The sequence below is a fragment of the Caloenas nicobarica genome, chromosome 1, assembly GCF_036013445.1.
Source record: "Caloenas nicobarica isolate bCalNic1 chromosome 1, bCalNic1.hap1, whole genome shotgun sequence".
Lineage (NCBI taxonomy): Eukaryota > Metazoa > Chordata > Aves > Columbiformes > Columbidae > Caloenas > Caloenas nicobarica.
This window is the reverse complement of record NC_088245.1, coordinates 475,266-492,996: the sequence shown is the minus strand read 5'-3', so window position 1 is coordinate 492,996 and position 17,731 is coordinate 475,266. Positions and strand designations below refer to the sequence as shown.

The window sequence follows — 17,731 nt, the reverse complement described above, 5'->3', positions numbered from 1 at the left end:
TCACCCAGCGCTTCCCACTAGCCCTTACGGATGCCTCTTCGGGTCTTTCTGATGAATTTCTGTTATCTTCCTGGAACTCCCCTTCTGAAGTTGGCATGGTGAGTGTTTTCAGTGTCTCTCCTGCCTCGAGATGCTGAGCCCAGTAAAACTGTTGTCATTCACTACTCCACATTTTCTGAAATGTGACTATTTCTGTAAGCCCGAGCACGATGTACAGATGAACACAGTGCAGCCTCTCCTCCCATGTGCCCTGGAGGCACCAGTCCCAGGGGATCACCAGGAGCCACCGGTCCCAGGGGATCACCAGGAGCCACCAGTCCCAGGGGATCACCAGGAGCCACCGGTCCCAGGGGATCACCATGAGCCACCAGTCCCAGGGGATCACCAGGAGCCACCGGTCCCAGGGGATCACCAGGAGCCACCGGTCCCAGGGGATCACCAGGAGCCACCGGTCCCAGGGGATCACCACGAGCCACCGGTCCCAGGGGATCACCACGAGCCACCGGTCCCAGGGGATCACCAGGAGCCACCGGTCCCAGGGGATCACCAGGAGCCACCAGTCCCGGGGGATCACCAGGAGCCACCAGTCCCGGGGGATCACCAGGAGCCACCGGTCCCGGGGGATCACCAGGAGCCACCAGTCCCGGGGGATCACCAGGAGCCACCGGTCCCAGGGGATCACCAGGAGCCACCAGTCCCAGGGGATCACCAGGAGCCACCGGTCCCAGGGGATCACCAGGAGCCACCGGTCCCAGGGGATCACCACGAGCCACCGGTCCCAGGGGATCACCACGAGCCACCGGTCCTGGGGGATCACCAGGAGCCACCAGTCCCGGGGGATCACCAGGAGCCACCAGTCCCAGGGGATCACCAGGAGCCACCGGTCCCAGGGGATCACCACGAGCCACCGGTCCCAGGGGATCACCATGAGCCACCGGTCTCAGGGGATCACCACGAGCCACCAGACCTGGAGGGACCTGGACACGCGACCATGGACTCTCACCGCTGGGCCGTTCCCACCGCCGGGCTCTGCCAGCCCCCATCACGCACCCCAGGCTTCAGGGTTTGTCTCCACGGCAGCTCTGGATCACGTCAGACATTCAAACTTCAGCTCCTCAGACTGTCAAACCTTCCCAGTCCTCCAGCCACCCCGGAGCTCATCTCCTCCACACGTCAGATCAGATTTAACGCCAGCCTGTCGCGTCTCCTCGCTGCACCATCGTGCCAAGACCTCCCTCCGCTGCCCGGCCGTCCAGTTCACCCCGAACAAAACCGCTCCCCAAGAGCATCCTGCAAACTCTGCCGTGCTCCAGAAATCCTGCAGTGTAGCCTTCAGATAGTCAATGTTTTAATCAACTGAACACATGAAAGCCTGTCCAAAGGCCCTGCTAATAATTCAGGTGGTGAGCTATATTTCTTGTAAGAGCTGCATGCATCGCTCACTCTCTTTGAACTGCTACTGATCTTTGCACATATTTGGTAAGAATATCCTGGCCGACAGCTGGGACTCTGGTCACGAGGGGTGGCCTGAAGGCAGAGCAGGGATCTGCTGGGTGTCTCCGCTCGTCTGATCTAGTCCCACTTTAATTTTGCCCAAGTAAAATAAATATTCCTGAAGCTTCGCTGGTATCCCAAATTGACAGCATATATTCTTAAGGGAACTTTGAGGCAAACAGAAAAAGCTATTACAGAGACAAACACGCCTGCCAGGGAGGTAATCTGGCTTGATTACAGCTCAGATTCCCTTTTGGTTTATCAAAACTTAAAAGGCATTTGTCCCAGTTACTTCAGGCGCGTTTCCGCGTGCGGAGGGAGCAGCACATCTCAGAGATGTCCCGTGGCACAGGCAGCGTCTCACGCGTTTCAGGTGATGCTCTGCCCTATGTCCTGCAGCAAAGGGACAGCGAGGGGAGCTGGCTCCGGGGTCACCCCAAGGGCCACCGAGCTGGGACCGTCCCACGGACAGGGGCGCAGTCCCAGGGGACAGCAGCACGGTGACCCTGGGAATGCCAGGCAAGCCCTGGGCACCAGGCAGGTCCCGAGCTCCCCGGGCACCGGCGGAGCTCAGGAGCAGCCGTGGGGCTGCCCCGCACCCTCGGGACTGAGCTCCGGCCCAGAGCCCTCGGCAAGTGGCAGGAGCACAGCCCGGGGAGAGACAAGGCCCTTCCAGCTGCTTTACCAACAAGTCTTTGGAGCCCACTTTTCTCTTTTAGATGGGAGGGCTGGACCAGACAACCTCCAGATGTCCTTTGCAACCTGAGTTACTCTGCAGCACGTAACCCCTTTGCAAAAACCCCGTAACCCCTCTGCAAACGCTCCGTAACCCCTTGGCAAACACCCCATACTTCCTGCACAAGGTCTCCGGTCTGACAGCTGAGGACTCATGGTCTCCTCACCATTTTTCTCCACAAAGCACGGATCATCTGATTGCTTCCTGGTGGAGCTGTCTTGGACTATGGTGTCACACCAGGAGCAAGAGATCCCCCACCTACGCTCTCCACTACCCCACCGCAAAAGAAAACCCCACATCCAAAGCGCCGGGCACGGCGCTGGTATCACTGCTCGGTGCCATCGGCGCGGAGGGACCGTGAGCAGCCGGGTGACCCCAGGAGCACCAGCGAAGGGGTGTCCTGTGCATCACCCACCTCCAGGCCCCTCCACCCCCGGGCTCATCCTCGAGAAGCCGCTGGGGGGGCTGAGGCTGCAGCCGAGGCGCAGCTGCTGCCCTGCTGAAACCCAGAGAACAAAACAAATTGAGGTAATTTCTTCTCAAATCCCTGATGCAGGTAGAACAAATCAAACGGATCCAACCCTTTCAAAGGCAAGGAATGGAAAACAAATTGTCTAAGGCTTTTAATAAATAAATAAATAAACCAGCGACTGAGTCTTAGGGCAAAGATCTCAATCACTTTGCTGAGGGAAAAAAAAGGGCTTGGGAATAGTGAATCAGTTCACATTGTTAAAAGTAATAATACAAAAAAAGAGATTGGGACAAGGCATTTATTTTATTAAACCCCCCAAGGAGAGGTCAAGAATATTAGAAATAAAGTCCCCAGGTTCCAGTTGATGCAATAACTGCAGTTTTAGCAATTTCAGAAGAAGGATGTTTGTTCAAGGTGGCAAAGTGCCAGGAATCTTCGGGGAGGCGCTAGGAAGGGATGCTCTGTATTACAGCGAGCTCGGTGCAGGTTTTATGGGGAGCGGCTGTGTGAGCAGGACCTGCCGGCATCGGCAATCCGCACGGCCCTCGGCAGAGATCTCACGGACAGGACCAAGGCAGGGGGATCTCAGGGAGCGCGGAGGGTAATCCTGGTTTCCTCGGCACGTGTCCTGCTCTCCGTACATGTGTGGGACAGGGATCAGACACAATTCCGGGCTCAGCAGATCTCCACTGACCGAGCCCAGCCTTGCGCTGTGCCCTCTGATCCTGCTCACGGGACTTGGGGACAACAAGAGATTGCGTTGATCAGAGATCTGCCGGGAAGGATCAGGACACTGGCTGTCCAGCGAGCTCTCCGACTGCATTCATTACCATTTATTTTTACAGACAATGTGCGGAAAACAGCCACAGACACTCTTTTAGTGCTTTGATTCCAAGCAGCTGAAAATGTGAAGGCAGAAGTAATGTTGGCAGGAACAACCAAGTGTTGGGCGCTTCTTAGGAAGAAAGCGAGAAAGACCAGCAAAACATGAGCAATGCATTTGGAGGCCAAGCTCTACAGACTCCTGAGCACTGGAGACAAGGTCTCGTGAAGGGTCAGCCCAGGGGGGGACATGGCCTCCAGAGGTCCCTTCAACCCAAACTGTTACATGGTCCCACGACAGGCAAGGCAAAGGAAACCAGACTTCAGACCTATCCCAACAGAAAGGATGCCCAAACTGTGGAGTACGAGACCAAGTAAATCACAAGACAATCGTTGAGTTCAAACACACTGTGTGAACTGGAAAATGGGAGAGATTGCTACGGAGAAATGTAAAGGAAAAGCACAAGCCAAGAGAAGCAAACATTTGGCCAGCACAAGCATGAGAGGAAATGCCAGCATGGAGAGAAGCAGGTATTCATTCTGTAAATACACCCACAGCAAGAGAAAGATCCCGGGGACTGCTGGGGACGGTTGGTGCTCCTTTGGCTGACTGCAGAGAGGGAAAGTTTTCAGCGGATGAAACTAAAAAGACCCACGTGCTTAATACTTGCTCATCTTTAAATCAGAGACCAACCGTGAGATTTCAGAGGCGGAGAGTTAAGATCCTACCTGCAAACTAGAAGTGGGAATTAATTAAGAATATCTGGATGTGCCTGACTACACACATAATAGGAAGTTTAAGAACAGGTAGGAGCAATCTAAGGACATCTAAGGTCATCTTTGAAGGCTCATGTTAAATAGAGTGTGTCCAAAAGAGTGGAAAATTACAAATGGCCAAAAAGGGCGAAAAAGAAAAGCTGAAGAAATATCATCACTTCACTTCTTGGAAAAAAACACTGCAACAAATAACAAGGCAGAGTGTTGTGTGTGCCCAGAAGGCAGCAATGTGGTGACAGTCAGGAGTTTGTCAAGGACAGACACAGAGGGGCTGGTGGCACCAGCAGCCGCACAGCGCGGCCATCGCCAGCTCCTGGCTGCACCAGCAGCCGCACAGCGCGGCCATCGCCAGCTCCTGGCTGCACCAGCAGCCGCACAGCGCGGCCATCGCCAGCTTCTGGCTGCACCAAGAGCTGCACAGCGCAGCCATCGCCGGCTCCTGGCTGCACCGGCAGCCGCACAGCGCGGCCATCGCCAGCTCCTGGCTGCACCAGCAGCCGCACAGCGCGGCCATCGCCGGCTCCTGGCTGCACCAACAACCGCACAGCGCGGCCACCGCCGGCTCCTGGCTGCACCAGCAGCCGCACAGCGCGGCCATCGCCGGCTCCTGGCTGCACCAGCAGCCGCACAGCGCGGCCATCGCCGGCTCCTGGCTGCACCAACAACCGCACAGCGCGGCCATCGCCGGCTCCTGGCTGCACCAAGAGCTGCACAGCGCGGCCATCGCCGGCTCCTGGCTGCACCGGCAGCCGCACAGCGCGGCCATCGCCGGCTCCTGGCTGCACCAAGAGCTGCACAGCACAGCCATCGCTGGCTCCTGGCAGCCCTGACCCCCCCGGGCAGAACGGCCCCCGGTGCTCCCGTCAGGGGCCAACCTGGGGCCCTGTCTCCTTCAGCGGAACAGCGATGCACTGCAGAACACCCCTGCCAAATCTACAGGCCGCACAGAGGGGCTGCAAAATACCCCAAGGAATAGGATTAGGGTTTCAACAGATCCTGATAAACTGAAGGTACTCAATCTATGCAGGAATCATCAACTGCACAAGGATTTAGACAGGGAAGCATGGGTGATGTAGTGGGATTGAGGGGGAAAAAACGTGGAGGCATCACACACTTAATGAGTCACACATCACACCGTTTCATTAAACGCAACACGATGCGCTATCAAAGCCACAGCCTGAAAAACACCCAACACGACTGTGCCGCCGCAGTCCCGTGCTGCTGCCTGCCCGCCCCAGCACACGCTGCGGGACGGCGGAGCTGGAGAGGAAAAGGGACCCTTGGGAAGGGGAGGAAGGTGGCAGGAGAGGTGACACAGAGGGACGCGTGGCCAGCAGTCTGCAGCACGCACAGGACCACTGCGAGGGGGAGCGAGCGAGCTCCTCACCGCACCTCTGCACGATAAACGGGGCATCACAAACCAGAGGAAGGAATACTCGGATCAGATATAAGAAAACTTCCTGGTGGCAAGGACAGGGAGAGGCAGGAGTGAGGAAAACGCCAGGGCACGTCCATCAGTGAGGGTCCCCAAGGACAGGCAGGACGGGCACGGCCGATGGTCTGCGGGGAGCCCCTTCCCCCTGCTCCCCTGCACCCCGCTGACCCACGGCACAGCCAGGGGTCCAGAACCAGCGGCACCCGCAGCGGCGGCACCGGCAGTGGCGGCACCGGCAGCGGTGGCACCGGCAGCGGCCGCCCCAGCGTTTGCTCCCTGGTGCAGGTTACCAGCACAACAACCACCAAAAGGCACCTGGGGACCTGCCGCCGAGGCTCATGCAGCCCCGCCGGGCTGGATTAAGCCCGGGTACCACCCAGCTCCCTCGCCCCAGGCTCCTCGCAGCCCTGCCCGTCGAGCCAGGCTCCTGGCCAAGGGACGGACCCCCAGCTCGCACCCCCACCTGCCCGTGTCCCGCTGTCCCTGTGCTCAGCCCCCGGCCGGGACCCCGCTCACCCGCAGGACCGGCCAACAGAGCCCACGGTTGCGGGACACGGACCGATCCTGCTCCTGCCAGCGCCCAGGCTCCCGTGGGCAGCACGAGGTGCTGCTGCACTCCGTTTCTGGATAAAAAAGGAATGCTAATGCTAAACTAGTTTTCATGTAAATTCTCTTTGCTATCCTGAATATATTTGCAAAACAATCAGAATTTTGCTGGGAGTTTTCACCCTCAGAATAAAGAATTTTGGGCCAACAGTGCAGACACTAAATTTACTTGATGTTTACTCTAATAAAAATCTGACCCAGAATCAATTTTTCTGCAAGACTTTTCAAGGAAGATGTGAGAGGACTTCACATGTTTATGGATGCCTTGTCACTCACCACAATGCGAAGGCTTTCTTGTTTGAAAATACAACGTCCCTGGAACTGAGTATTCAGACGAGATAGGGATCGCTGCACTGCTCTTCCCCAGCCCCGCAGTAAATAAAAGCTCTGTCAAACCTGCACGAGCACACTGGGAACGATAAGGCCAAACAGCAAGTGAAAGAAATACCGGGTCACACAAAATACCACTATTAATTAGCTGCTCTAAGCACTTGTTAGCACATGGCTTCACGCTGATCAGCAACTGTGCGTGCATACATCTGTGTCCTTTAAAAGAAAATCAGTGCATGCGACTGGGAGAGCGGCACCCACACAGTACCCCGGCCATCGTGGGGTGGTGACAGGGGGGCAGCGCGGGAAGGGCCGGCAAAGCTGACACCCCCCGGCACCGCCGACACCCCCGGCAGCCCCTGCAGCCAGGACAAGAGGGCAGGAGGCGTCTGGCCCCTCTCTGCTCCTCCGGGACTCTCCGGCTGCTCATGCCCATACCGCGGTGACACCGGCCCTGCACCGGAATGTCCCCCTGCTCTGCCCTGCTCACAGCCCACCCTGGTGCGAGGGGACACGGGACAGCGGCTGTGGGGTCACACTCCGCTGTCCCATCAGCAGCTTTGCATTTCCTGCCCTCTGGCTCATCGCCTGCTCTTCTCACATCGCTAAGACCAGCTCTGGGCAATCCCGGCAGCTCTGAGCTTGCCAGCGCGTACCAGCCATCGCACACGCAGGAGGCACCCGTGTGACTTGCACCCACCCCAAACTCAGTGTAATGAATTTCATAATCTTTCTGTCCCTGAAAAAACATGCAAGTATCTGAAAATAATGGAGGAAAATGCATTTTTATATGAATTTTCTAAAATGCATATGGCTAGGAATAATTAAGCCACCTCCAGCAACTTTTTAAAAGTTTGCACAAGCAGGAGACCGAAGAAAACGGGGCAGCAGCGCTGGGCAGCGGGACGCGGAGGCAGCTGCTGCCCTCTGCCCTCTCAGGTACCGGCTGGGCCACGGCACGGCGAGCAGCACCAAGCAGCACCGAGCAGCATGGTGAGCAGCGCCGAGCAGCACGGCGAGCAGCACGGCGAGCAGCACTGAGCGGTCTAGCCCTGGTGCCAGGGCTCGGCGGGTGTTTGGTGGGTCTGCACAGAGCCGAGAGGAGCCACAGCCGCAGCAGCACCCCCGCACCCCTGGGGAGCAGATGGGGCAGCAGCCACCAGGGCTTTGCCGGCAGCACAGACACCGGCTGCCGAGCACCGGCTCTCCCAGCGGCAGCAGACACCCACCTCTGTGAGCCCCCAGACCCCGGCGCCCCTGGCCCAGCCCTGCTCCCGCTGTCCCCTGGCCGGGACCTGCCGGCCGGGTCAGGCTCCTCTTCCCCAGCCGCCTCCTCCTGCCTCCCCGTCACCTGCTCCGGGGGATTTTGAGAAAACTTCCAAAACCTTATTGATTGTAACAGCCCACGGTATTTTTTTTTTACCCACACCAACCTCCTAATGCTTTTCTAATCAAACTGCCCACCTGGCTGCAGCGAGTTCCTGAGGTGGTAAATTCCTGAGCGAGCTGCAAAGTGGAGAAAAACCACTGCTCATTCTGGTTCTGAGGGTCCTTGCCATTAATTCTTTCAATATTTCTAACATATTTCCTCCTATTCATCTCGTTTCTAAGGTAACAATCCCGCTCTCCTAAATCTCTCTTCAAAGCAGAGAGGTTTTTCTCATTCCTGATCATTTCCACTGCACCTCCAAACCCTTCAACTCACACTGATCTTGCTGACTGGCAGTGCCCGGCCTGGGGTGCAGCACTCAGAGGTGTCACCATTGGTTTTGACCAAGGCATTAGACTGTTTTCCATTTTATCATCCACCATGCCGTCAAGTCATCCAACATCACTGCGTTCTGTACTGAAGCTGCACATTGAGCAAAGGCTTCCATTGAGCTGTTCAGAAAACATCCTGCAACTTTTCCTGAGTTAAACTATTAAGAATCCTAGTAGGTACCCAAGAGGTTTGATTTTTTCCCCCTCTAGTACCTGTTTTACATTTATTTTCATTATTTTTTATTCACTGACATGTTTCTTTTTCCCCAAATTCTTTACATTGCCTCCAAGGGCCTCAGAGCTGTTTCTGCGATGCAGTTAATGTAAATAGCTGCCATCTGCCAAATGGTCCTTCAACGCTCAAACCCATTTCTTGGTCATTAGTGAGCACAGCTCTAATGCAGACCCGGTTCAAACTCTTGCTCTGGCCTCACGTACCCGTTTCTCGTCAGCACTCCCGCCTCTCCACGACCAGAGGGCTGCAGAAGCAAAGCCTGACACCACTTGTCACCAAAGGGACCCTTGGCCATGGAGGTGTCCCCAGCAGCTCTGCCAGCGAGGGGAGCAGCAGGCACCCCCGGACCAGAACAGGGGCTGTGCCTGGCTCCCGAAGGCACGCACCAGCAGCGGCGAGCGGGGTCAGAGCCGACGTTCGCATCGCACGTGGCCAGGGAGTGACAGGGAGCAGCGGGGGAACACGAGGTCCACGTCACTCCCACACCTACGGCCATGGAAACCACCCGCAGCACAAGGAAGGGCTCCCTGCGCCAGCAAGGGCGGCCAGAGGGTTCAGCAGAGCGATGCCAGCCCCGGGCCTGCAGACAGAGCACCCACAGCTCAATAACCACAGGCCGCTGGGGACACATTAGGTGTTGGCTTATCTGCAATGTGCAACCTCGAAGTATTAGCTTTCAAGATGCATTCATTGTCATAGCAACGACAAGCACAACGTGCCATTGATGTACTTACCATTTTTCTGAGACACGAGATTAGACCAAGGGCCGGTGAGAAGATGGAGAAAAGCCCCTTGGCGCTCGCTCCGGGCCCTGGCCAGCCCCGCTTGCTGCGGCGCGCACAGGGAGACGCGCGGCCGCATGGGGCTGCACCGGCCACCCCGCTCCCACCTGCTGCCCAGCCCCGTGAGGGGCTCCGGTGGTGCCGACCCACCGTCTGCGGCACCGGCCAGCCCAGCTCTGCCGCCCGGAGCCTCACCTGGCCTTGCCGCGGCTGCTCCTCCGGAGCGTGGGCAGGTCGGCCTCCTTCTCCTCCTGCACCCGCTGCAGGGACGGGGAGCGGCTGTGGGCGCTGCGGGCGCTGCCGGAGCTGGCCAGGCTGCCGTCCCCCGCCGCTGCCTCCTGCATCTGTGCCAGCAGCTGCGGGGGAAGGCTGCGCAGCGAGGGCACCGGCGAGTAGGACGCCCGGCTCTCCGCCTTCAGGTTGTTGTCGCTGGCCGAGCGCTGCAGCATGCGCGGGGAGGACAGGCCGCCAGCGCCGAGGATCCGTCTCCGCTTCGTGTAGCTGGGAGTTTCTCTGAAAGGCACTGCAAGAGAGCCGGGAGAGCAGCGTTAGCTACTGGTCACGCAGCACGAAGCCAGTGTCGGCTGGCCATGTCAGGCTGGAAGATGGCAGCAAAGCAGGAGGCCAGGAAAACACGTGGAGCTGGGCTGGGAGGGCAGGAACGGCCCAGGCTCCAGTGCCGATCCCTGCACCGCCCTGGAGCAGGCGGGGACGGCCAGCCCCGTGTGGGGACGGCCAGCCCGGTGCGCGGACGGCCAGCCCCATGTGGGGACAGTATGTAGGTGGCATCTCGGGAAGCATCTCGGAGGCTGCCAGAGCGGGGAGCAGGGCTGGTCAGGGCGCCCGGGGCCACCAGCAGGGCCCCTGCCAGCCCGTCTCCAGCTGTCACCCTGGTTCAGAGGTGACAACGTGCACATGGGACATGGACACCGGCAGTAACCACGGCCACCGCCTACTCCTCTGTTCAGGGGCAGGGAAAGCCTAAGGCTATAGCTTCAGGCACGTGCCAAGTGCAAGCCTAGAAAATGCAATGCAGAGAATAAAACACCAGCTACTACCCGCCCTGCCTGACACCCAGCCTAACCCAGGGACTGTGCGAGGACACGGACCTCCCGGGGTCACCTGGAGATGCAAAGTCCTGCCTGTGCCCACGGCTCTGCGAGGGGGGCAGGACTGGGACACGGAACCCAGCGCGGCTGCGGGGAACAGGGCTCTGCAGCGGAGCCACCGCACTGCAGACCCCAGGCCAGGAAAGACGTAGTTTCCTAAATTTTGTTTAATGAATCCATTTCCATCCTGAACCCTAACGTGCCTAAAGTTTGGCTGATGTGTGGCAACGTCCAGAGCTGACAACATCCAGCCCATTTCTGGTGCAAATGCAGTGGCAAAGCAAGGAACAGGTGCAGCACAAAGAGCTCTCCTGCTCAGAGGACGTTTGCAAGCGGTGGGATCCTGCTGACAGGACCTCCTGCCCCGGCCACATCCAGACCTTCACCCTTCCACCGCCACCCTTCCCACAACAAGTGACAAAAAGGCACATGAGCCCCGGACACGCTCCGGTGGCCACCGCCAAGGGAGCAGCCAGGGGTCTGGGCAGGACCGTGCCCGGCGCCGAGCGAGGCCTCAGACCCGGGTCATCCTTGACCCAACCCCCCGAGAGCCCTCCCCAGCTGCGCAGCCACACGCAGAATATTTTTCCGAGGAATATTTTAGGTTCAAAGTACAAGAATTTCAAGCTGCTGTAAATCTTCCTGTTGTCATAGCAACACAATGCATTTGTTCTCCGATGAGTTTCGACCACGTGGTGGGGGAATTTCTGCCGGCAGCACCCGCGCTCCCCGCAGCGGCTCGGTCCAGCTCCCCAGCCTCCCGCAGCCGCGGCACTGCCCGCGCCCCCGCCACCCCGACACCAAAAACGGGGCAAAATGGTCACCCAGAGGCCACAGGCAAGAGGAGACGCTGGAGGGAAGGACGCCGAGCCTGGGCTGTGGGTGTGATGCAGTCCCGGGGTAAAACGTGCCGCGGCTCCACGTCTGGGCGCTGGCAGGACCGCAGGACATCGATGTACGGCCTGTCCGGCCCACGCGACACGCGGCCAGGAGCTCCGGTCCGGCCACCTACAGCCGCCCCACAGCCAACGCTGAGCGGCCTGGGTAACGAGGACTGCCAGCCCCAGTCCATCTGTCATCCAGATACACCACGGATCTCCACGAGACATTTAATTTTGTACTACGCCACTTCTCATACAAAACCACTTCAAAAAATCAGAGAAGCAAATGTGAAACGGAGGCATGTCATGGCACCTGGCAGATCTGAAAATTGTTAAGAATTGGAAATAGTTGCTGGAAACACAAGGAAGTTTCTTGCAAGTCTCAAAGAGCTGTTTCCAAACCAAGGCAAGTCAGTAACTTTAAGTTCTGGGAAAAAAGTATAGAATTACTTTTAGTAAAAGTGCCAAATGCTGCCTAATGATAAAAGCACATAAAAGCACCAAAGTCAGTGGCCTGAAAACCTTCCAAACCGAAGGCCGAGGCACTTAATGGTCAGGCGTACACCGACGGTGTGCCTCCCGGGACCCTCAGCACCGCTGACACCGAGCGATCACGGGATAACAACGCGACAAAGGCCGTGAGCTCACAGCGTCAACCACCCAGAAGCTCAGAGCTGTTCCACCGGGACAGTCTGCCCGAGCTGCTGACACCTGCCTGGGACCGGCGATGCCCAGAGCGCGGTCTCAGCAGCGCTCCATCCGCAGGCAATGGCACAGCTGCAGAAATGCCAGCTCTGCATCCGTATCGTACGAGAACTTTGGTAAACAGGAAATATTCGGCAAGAAAAAATGCAAGATCTAGAAAAATCTGCCAAGCCACCACGCTCGCGCCAGCCGCTCAGGCAGAGACCACGCTGCGCTCCTGCCCTGCACGGCCTGGCTACCAAGAGGCAAAAAAAGGCCACCAAGAGCACCAGAACTTCAGCCAGACCCGTGCTGAGGTGCTGGGTTCATCGCTCTTCCGTGTGCGACTGGGCTCAGCATGACCGGCCCTGACTTAAACAGAGGAAGAAAGAAATAAAAAAATAAAAGTGCAGCAATGAAAACTTCAGAGAGCGGGAGTTGGCCTGGGCTCGCTTTAGTGTGTTTTATAAATTAATCCTTAGTTTCTTGATATTAATTGTTTAGGAAAAAAAAATCGTAACTGTATGTTGAACTGATCAAGTGCAAGCTTACTGTAAAATAACCCTATTGGCGAACTGCTTTTACCAAATTGACAAACGAAAAGGTAAAAAGAACAGAATCACAGACTGGTTTGGGTCGGAAGGGACCTTAAAGTTCATCTGATCCACCCCCTGCCATGAGCAGGGACACCTTCGCCCAGCTCAGTTTGCTCGGAGCCCCATCCAGCCTGGCCTTGAAAAAAGAAAGAAAAAACACAAAAAAGCAGAGATGTTTCTTGCAAGGGAGGAAAGAAGCACACCGGGCAGGAGATCCTTTTGGTCTGTGCCAGATCTCCTCTGCTCCTGACTGTTTCTGCTGCACCGAGAAGCCGTAAACCTGTCCCGGTCCTGCTGTCCCCGCGGCCACCGGCACAGACCGCACACCAGGAGACGAGGGGTCGGGAGATCGGCACAGCTCCCGGTGAGACATTCACAGCGAGCACTGGTCACAGCCATGAGACACTGATAGCTGCTCAAGGACCCGCTAGTATAGAGCAGGTACTTTATAATTCTTGACACAGGTCAGGGCAAGTGCTTTAATTCAGCCTGTCAAATAAATCACCTGGTCACCCACTTCCACACCCTACACAAGAGCAGTCATCGTTTTATGTATTCCAAGTGCTCCCTCTCAACACCAAAATTACAGCACCCAGCTTAAAGCCAAAGGAGAACACAACCTGTCTCAGCCTCACATCGGGAGGAGGAGCAGAGGGGCTGGAGAAAGCAGCCCAGGACCACCCTGCTACTCACTGATCCATCCGTCATCACACCAAGAGTGCCTGAAGCACAACACAACACCGCATTTACGGGCGTGAATGAGAAGGGATCCAGGTCACATAACAGGTGGTAAAGCCAAAGTTTCCTGAGCATCTAACTCCAGAAGCACATGAAGAGGATGGTGTTAGAGCTGCAAAGGCAGCTTCTTGAAAGGCAGGATGTACCTGCACTATCTGTGTCATTTGACTTTGGCCCCCAGTGCACAGTAACCACACGTGATGCGGGATTCAGGCTATTTCATTTGCTGGGCAAGGGCAAGGGACTCGCACAAGTCCCCAAAAATGAGTGAAAAAACCTGCTTTCCAGCACTTCCACAGGAGCACAGACTTTCAGCCGATTGACATTTAGATTGCGAAGTTCCCCGGGCTCTCGGGTGTCTGAGCACGCGCCGATGTCCCGACACAAGTGGCTGCAGCCAAGTCTGCGCTGGCAGGTAGGGGAGAGCCCAGGGGCCCAGCAGAGCCCTGAGGAGCCCGAGCGCAGGGTACGGGTGATGGAAACCTCCCCTGCGCAACCCGGGCTGCCCCAGGGCCCGGCTCACGGCCACGCTGCGGCCGGGAAGGCAACTGGCTCGAGATCAGGTGTTTCTACACAGAGGTTAGAGAGCCAGAAACGACACTACGTGCCTGGGAAAGCCTGGCGTGCACCGAGAACGCCAACGAGCAGACGTCCGGGCAGCTCCAGAGGAGGAGGGAAAGCAGAGGAGTCCAGCTGCCGCTCATGTCAGCAATATTCGACTTCGCTGCTCCACAGCTTTTCCAAAGCCCTCATCTAATCACAGGCTCATGTCCAGCCAGGCTGGAAGCTCTGCCATGTGGATACGGCACAGCCTGCGTCTGCTCTCGTGACAGGAATTAGATCTATTTGGAGAGATACAACCATGTTCTTGGCTGTGAAGATGGAGACAGCAAGGGAAACAAAATGTTGCGCATGGCAGAAATGTGGAAAAGAAGATTGTGTCACAGCCAGATGGCAGAAAGGACAGGAGAGATACCCGCACATTGCATGAGATGTGGGCTGGGGCAAAGCCTTAAAACGGACCCTGAAACAACAGCGAACCGGTGGAGGCAGTCTGATGTGGAAGGGTGCTACGTGTGCACTTATTTGCACAAGAAAGTCCAGCAGATCAGCCCTTGGCACAGTGACAAGGACAGCAAAGGCACCGGGAACCGGTCCGAGGCTGCAGCAGATGGAAAATCGAGGCCACCGCACACAGGGCAGTGATGCGGGCGAAGGACGACAGCGGAGCCTGGCTCAGCGCTCCAGCCCTCCGGGCATCCTCCCAGTGCCGTTTCTAAATTGGCCGTTCCTAGGAGAGGCAAACGAGGGACCAACAGCCGGGATGCGTGATTTGCTGTTTACTTCTCACCCTGGGGGAGCACCATGTGTTCAAAAGCAAAAGTCTTGGAGAAACTCTGCTGTTCCGAGGGAGAGGAGTGACAGACACGAGTTCCTCCCAGGGCTGCTTTGGGCACCTGCCGCGGCGGCCCTGGCTCCAGACGGAACAACGCGCAGACCCGCCACGTGCTCACAACCGCCCGTTACGTTTGTGTAGCTACATCCAGGTCCCCAGAACATGCAGCAATCCCAGGCCCGTTTAAAGTCTTACAAACACAGGAGGAGCCCCCACCTCTGCCCGCGCCGTCCTGCGGCTGGGTCAGCACTCAGCCGTGGCACCGTGCCGGTGAGGACACCGTGGTGCCGCCGCTCCGCTGGCTCCGAGGCCAACCCTCCAGCACCACAGCCAAAAATGACGTCACCCTCGGCTTTACGGGTGCTTAGTCGTCTTCTGGTCAGAAGGCCGTCGAGCAAGGTTCCTTCAGGCCGCCCTCCTGTGCGAACTCTGTGCGAGCCCCAGCGTGTCACTGAGATGGGACCCTGCCCTGTGCCACCCGCTGTCACAGCAGCGTGAAGGACTGCAATCACACTCCGGGCCAGAAGGCAGCTGGAGGAGAGGGCTGGAGAGGGCTCCCAGCAGGCTGGGGCTGTTGCAGGACGTGAGACGTGTCTCATCCAAGAGCTCCCAACACCAAAGGTGGAGCCCCCCGCCTGCCGTCCCCTCATCCGCTCCCTCCGCATGTCCCTCTGCACCGGGTGCCAGCCCAGGGACAGACCAGCCGCCAGCTCCGCTCACCAGCCTCTGCGAAAGCACACACAGCACAGCGAAGCTAATGAGTGACCGCACAAGAGCGGTTTTATTCTGGGTCATTGAGAACCTGAGCCACGCAAGAGGAAGGAGCAGGAGAACAGGCAGGAGCAGGGGACAAGACCCCACGGGCTGGGAGCCGGGCCCAGCAGAGCTCTGTCCCGAGCCGGGGAACGCCGGAGGAGCTGCAGCGCGGCCCAGCGCCGGGGCCTGCAGCTGCGACACCGCTCCGTGACACCGGCCCCGCAGGGACAGCGAGGGGACGGGCAGCGCCGGGCGGGAGCCAGCACGGAAAGAGCCACAGGGGAGCCACAGCGGGGTGTTCAAGCAAGCCCCAAAAGGTAAAAGCAGACGGAGCAGCCCCGTCTGGCTCCCCGTGTCCTCAGGACACTCACGAGGCACTTGAGAGGTTTGGGAACAAGGCTCAGGGAGCGTGTGTCCCCCCAGGGAGTGCAGTTCCCAGCCAGGGCCCAGTGCGGGTGGGGGACATGGCGGGGGACACGGCCACTGTCCCCCGCAGGCTGGGGGAGCAGAGAGCCCGTCCAGGACACAGCTCCTCTCCCCCAGCCCCAGACTGGGGACAGGGGGGCAGGAAGAGACCTCGGAGGCCCGAGGAGCTGCTGCCCAGCCCGCGTCTGACAGGCCCAAACTTGGCGTGGAGACCTGGGCTCTGTACGGGCAGCTCGCTCACGGCACCGGTTTGTAAGGGAAGAGCGGATCTGCCTGGGTTTGGCGGGTGAACTCCTCCGCGGAGGCTCAGGGGAGCTCCGGCACGCCGTGACGCCCCGAAACACCGCACGAGTCCCGAGGCTGCTTCAGCCGCCCCGCGGGCTGCGCCGCCAGCTTCTCCTGTCCTGAACCTGCCTGAAACCGGCAACAACCACAGCAAAGCGCTGAGCCTGAGCTCCAGCCACCAGGACACCAGGACAGTTCCAGGCTGCGGCCAGACAGCCAGTCCGGACACAGGCCTCCTCTCCCCACCCCTCAAATCCAGTCCCCAGTGGGGAAGGGAGGGAAGTGAAAGCAATAAAGAAAAAAAACAACTTTGTGCAGTTCATACAATCAGCTTTGAAGATTCTTTTCTATACCTTCTCAAGAGTTTAATCAAAGTATGTTTACTGGGTTTCTCCCAGCAAAATGAATCACTCCAGTTACCATGACAGCGCTGCTCGGAGCGGCACAGCCGAGCCCCAGCCCGCCCGGCGCTCCCGCCTGTGCTTGCTGCCCCGCGGAGGGGAAACACGCGGCCCCCGGCCCCAAATCGCCTCTCGCTGCCCCGGCGCGGTGGGCGCAGGACGCAGCTGGGGCTCCCCGGGGACACCCCGGCCCCGAGACGCTGCGCGGGCACCTGGACCACGCTCCAGCAACCCCAGAGACAGCCTAATGAGCCACAGTGTAATCAACGCTCAGAGGTTATTTAGATGTGCCGGCTCAATGTTAAATATTCATGTAAAAGAGCAAAAGCACACGGAGTGCAAATGTCTCCACAGCTCCAAGCTGAGAGGCCACATTTACATTTTAATAGTGGAAAATTACAAAGCAAAGCGGAGCGGGCGGATGGCGTCTCCCCTCACGCTGCGGAGGATGCTCAGGCTCCCCTCCCATGCAGCAGAGAGGCTGCTCCAACAGACCCTCCAGGTATTTATTTCCTAGGAATAAAAACTGGAGGAAAAGGATGAGACGGGGCTGAGCAGAACCTCTCAGCTCCAAAGTGGGAGCTGGTAATTCACCTCAGTACCAAGAGGTCGTCCTCTGAAAGGAAATGCAGCCTCATTATATCTTTTTAATTTAAAAAGTCACTCTCCAACCATTTCTCCAGACCTCTCCATCCGCCTCTCAGCCACCGACCCGCGCTGTGCACTGCAGCCCTGGCCCGTCCCTCAGGGCCACCCCTCCTGTCCCACCTGTCCCCTCACTGTCCCCTGAGCGAGGGTCTCTCGCCGCTCCTGTCCCACCTGTCCCCTCAGTGTCACCTCAACGAGGGTCTCTCGCCCATTGTGCTCAGTGCCAGCCCTCCAGATCTTACCTGCATTTGCAAAACTTACATTGAACCCACTAAAAACACAAGTTAATTAAACTTGCTAGTTTTCCCCTACAAGCGACTCTCAACCATGCTGGCAGTGAGCAGAACTGCAGTATGAGATT

The 17,731-nt window shown here is 57.9% G+C and overlaps 1 protein-coding gene across 11 annotated transcripts in view; it reads right to left on the bottom strand.

Annotated features, from left to right (window-relative positions):
- Positions 1–17,731, bottom strand: part of SHANK3 (SH3 and multiple ankyrin repeat domains 3) — a 364,754-nt gene that overhangs the window by 236,765 nt on the left and 110,258 nt on the right. For all 11 annotated transcript variants that reach the window (XR_010607209.1, XM_065647548.1, XM_065647499.1 and 8 more), the window contains exon 10: positions 9,646–9,973. Coding sequence is in view for 10 of the 11 variants with exons in the window: in XM_065647548.1 (XP_065503620.1) it covers positions 9,646–9,973 (328 nt within the window). In the remaining variant the exon portion in view is untranslated. The remainder of the gene's footprint in view (positions 1–9,645; positions 9,974–17,731) is intronic.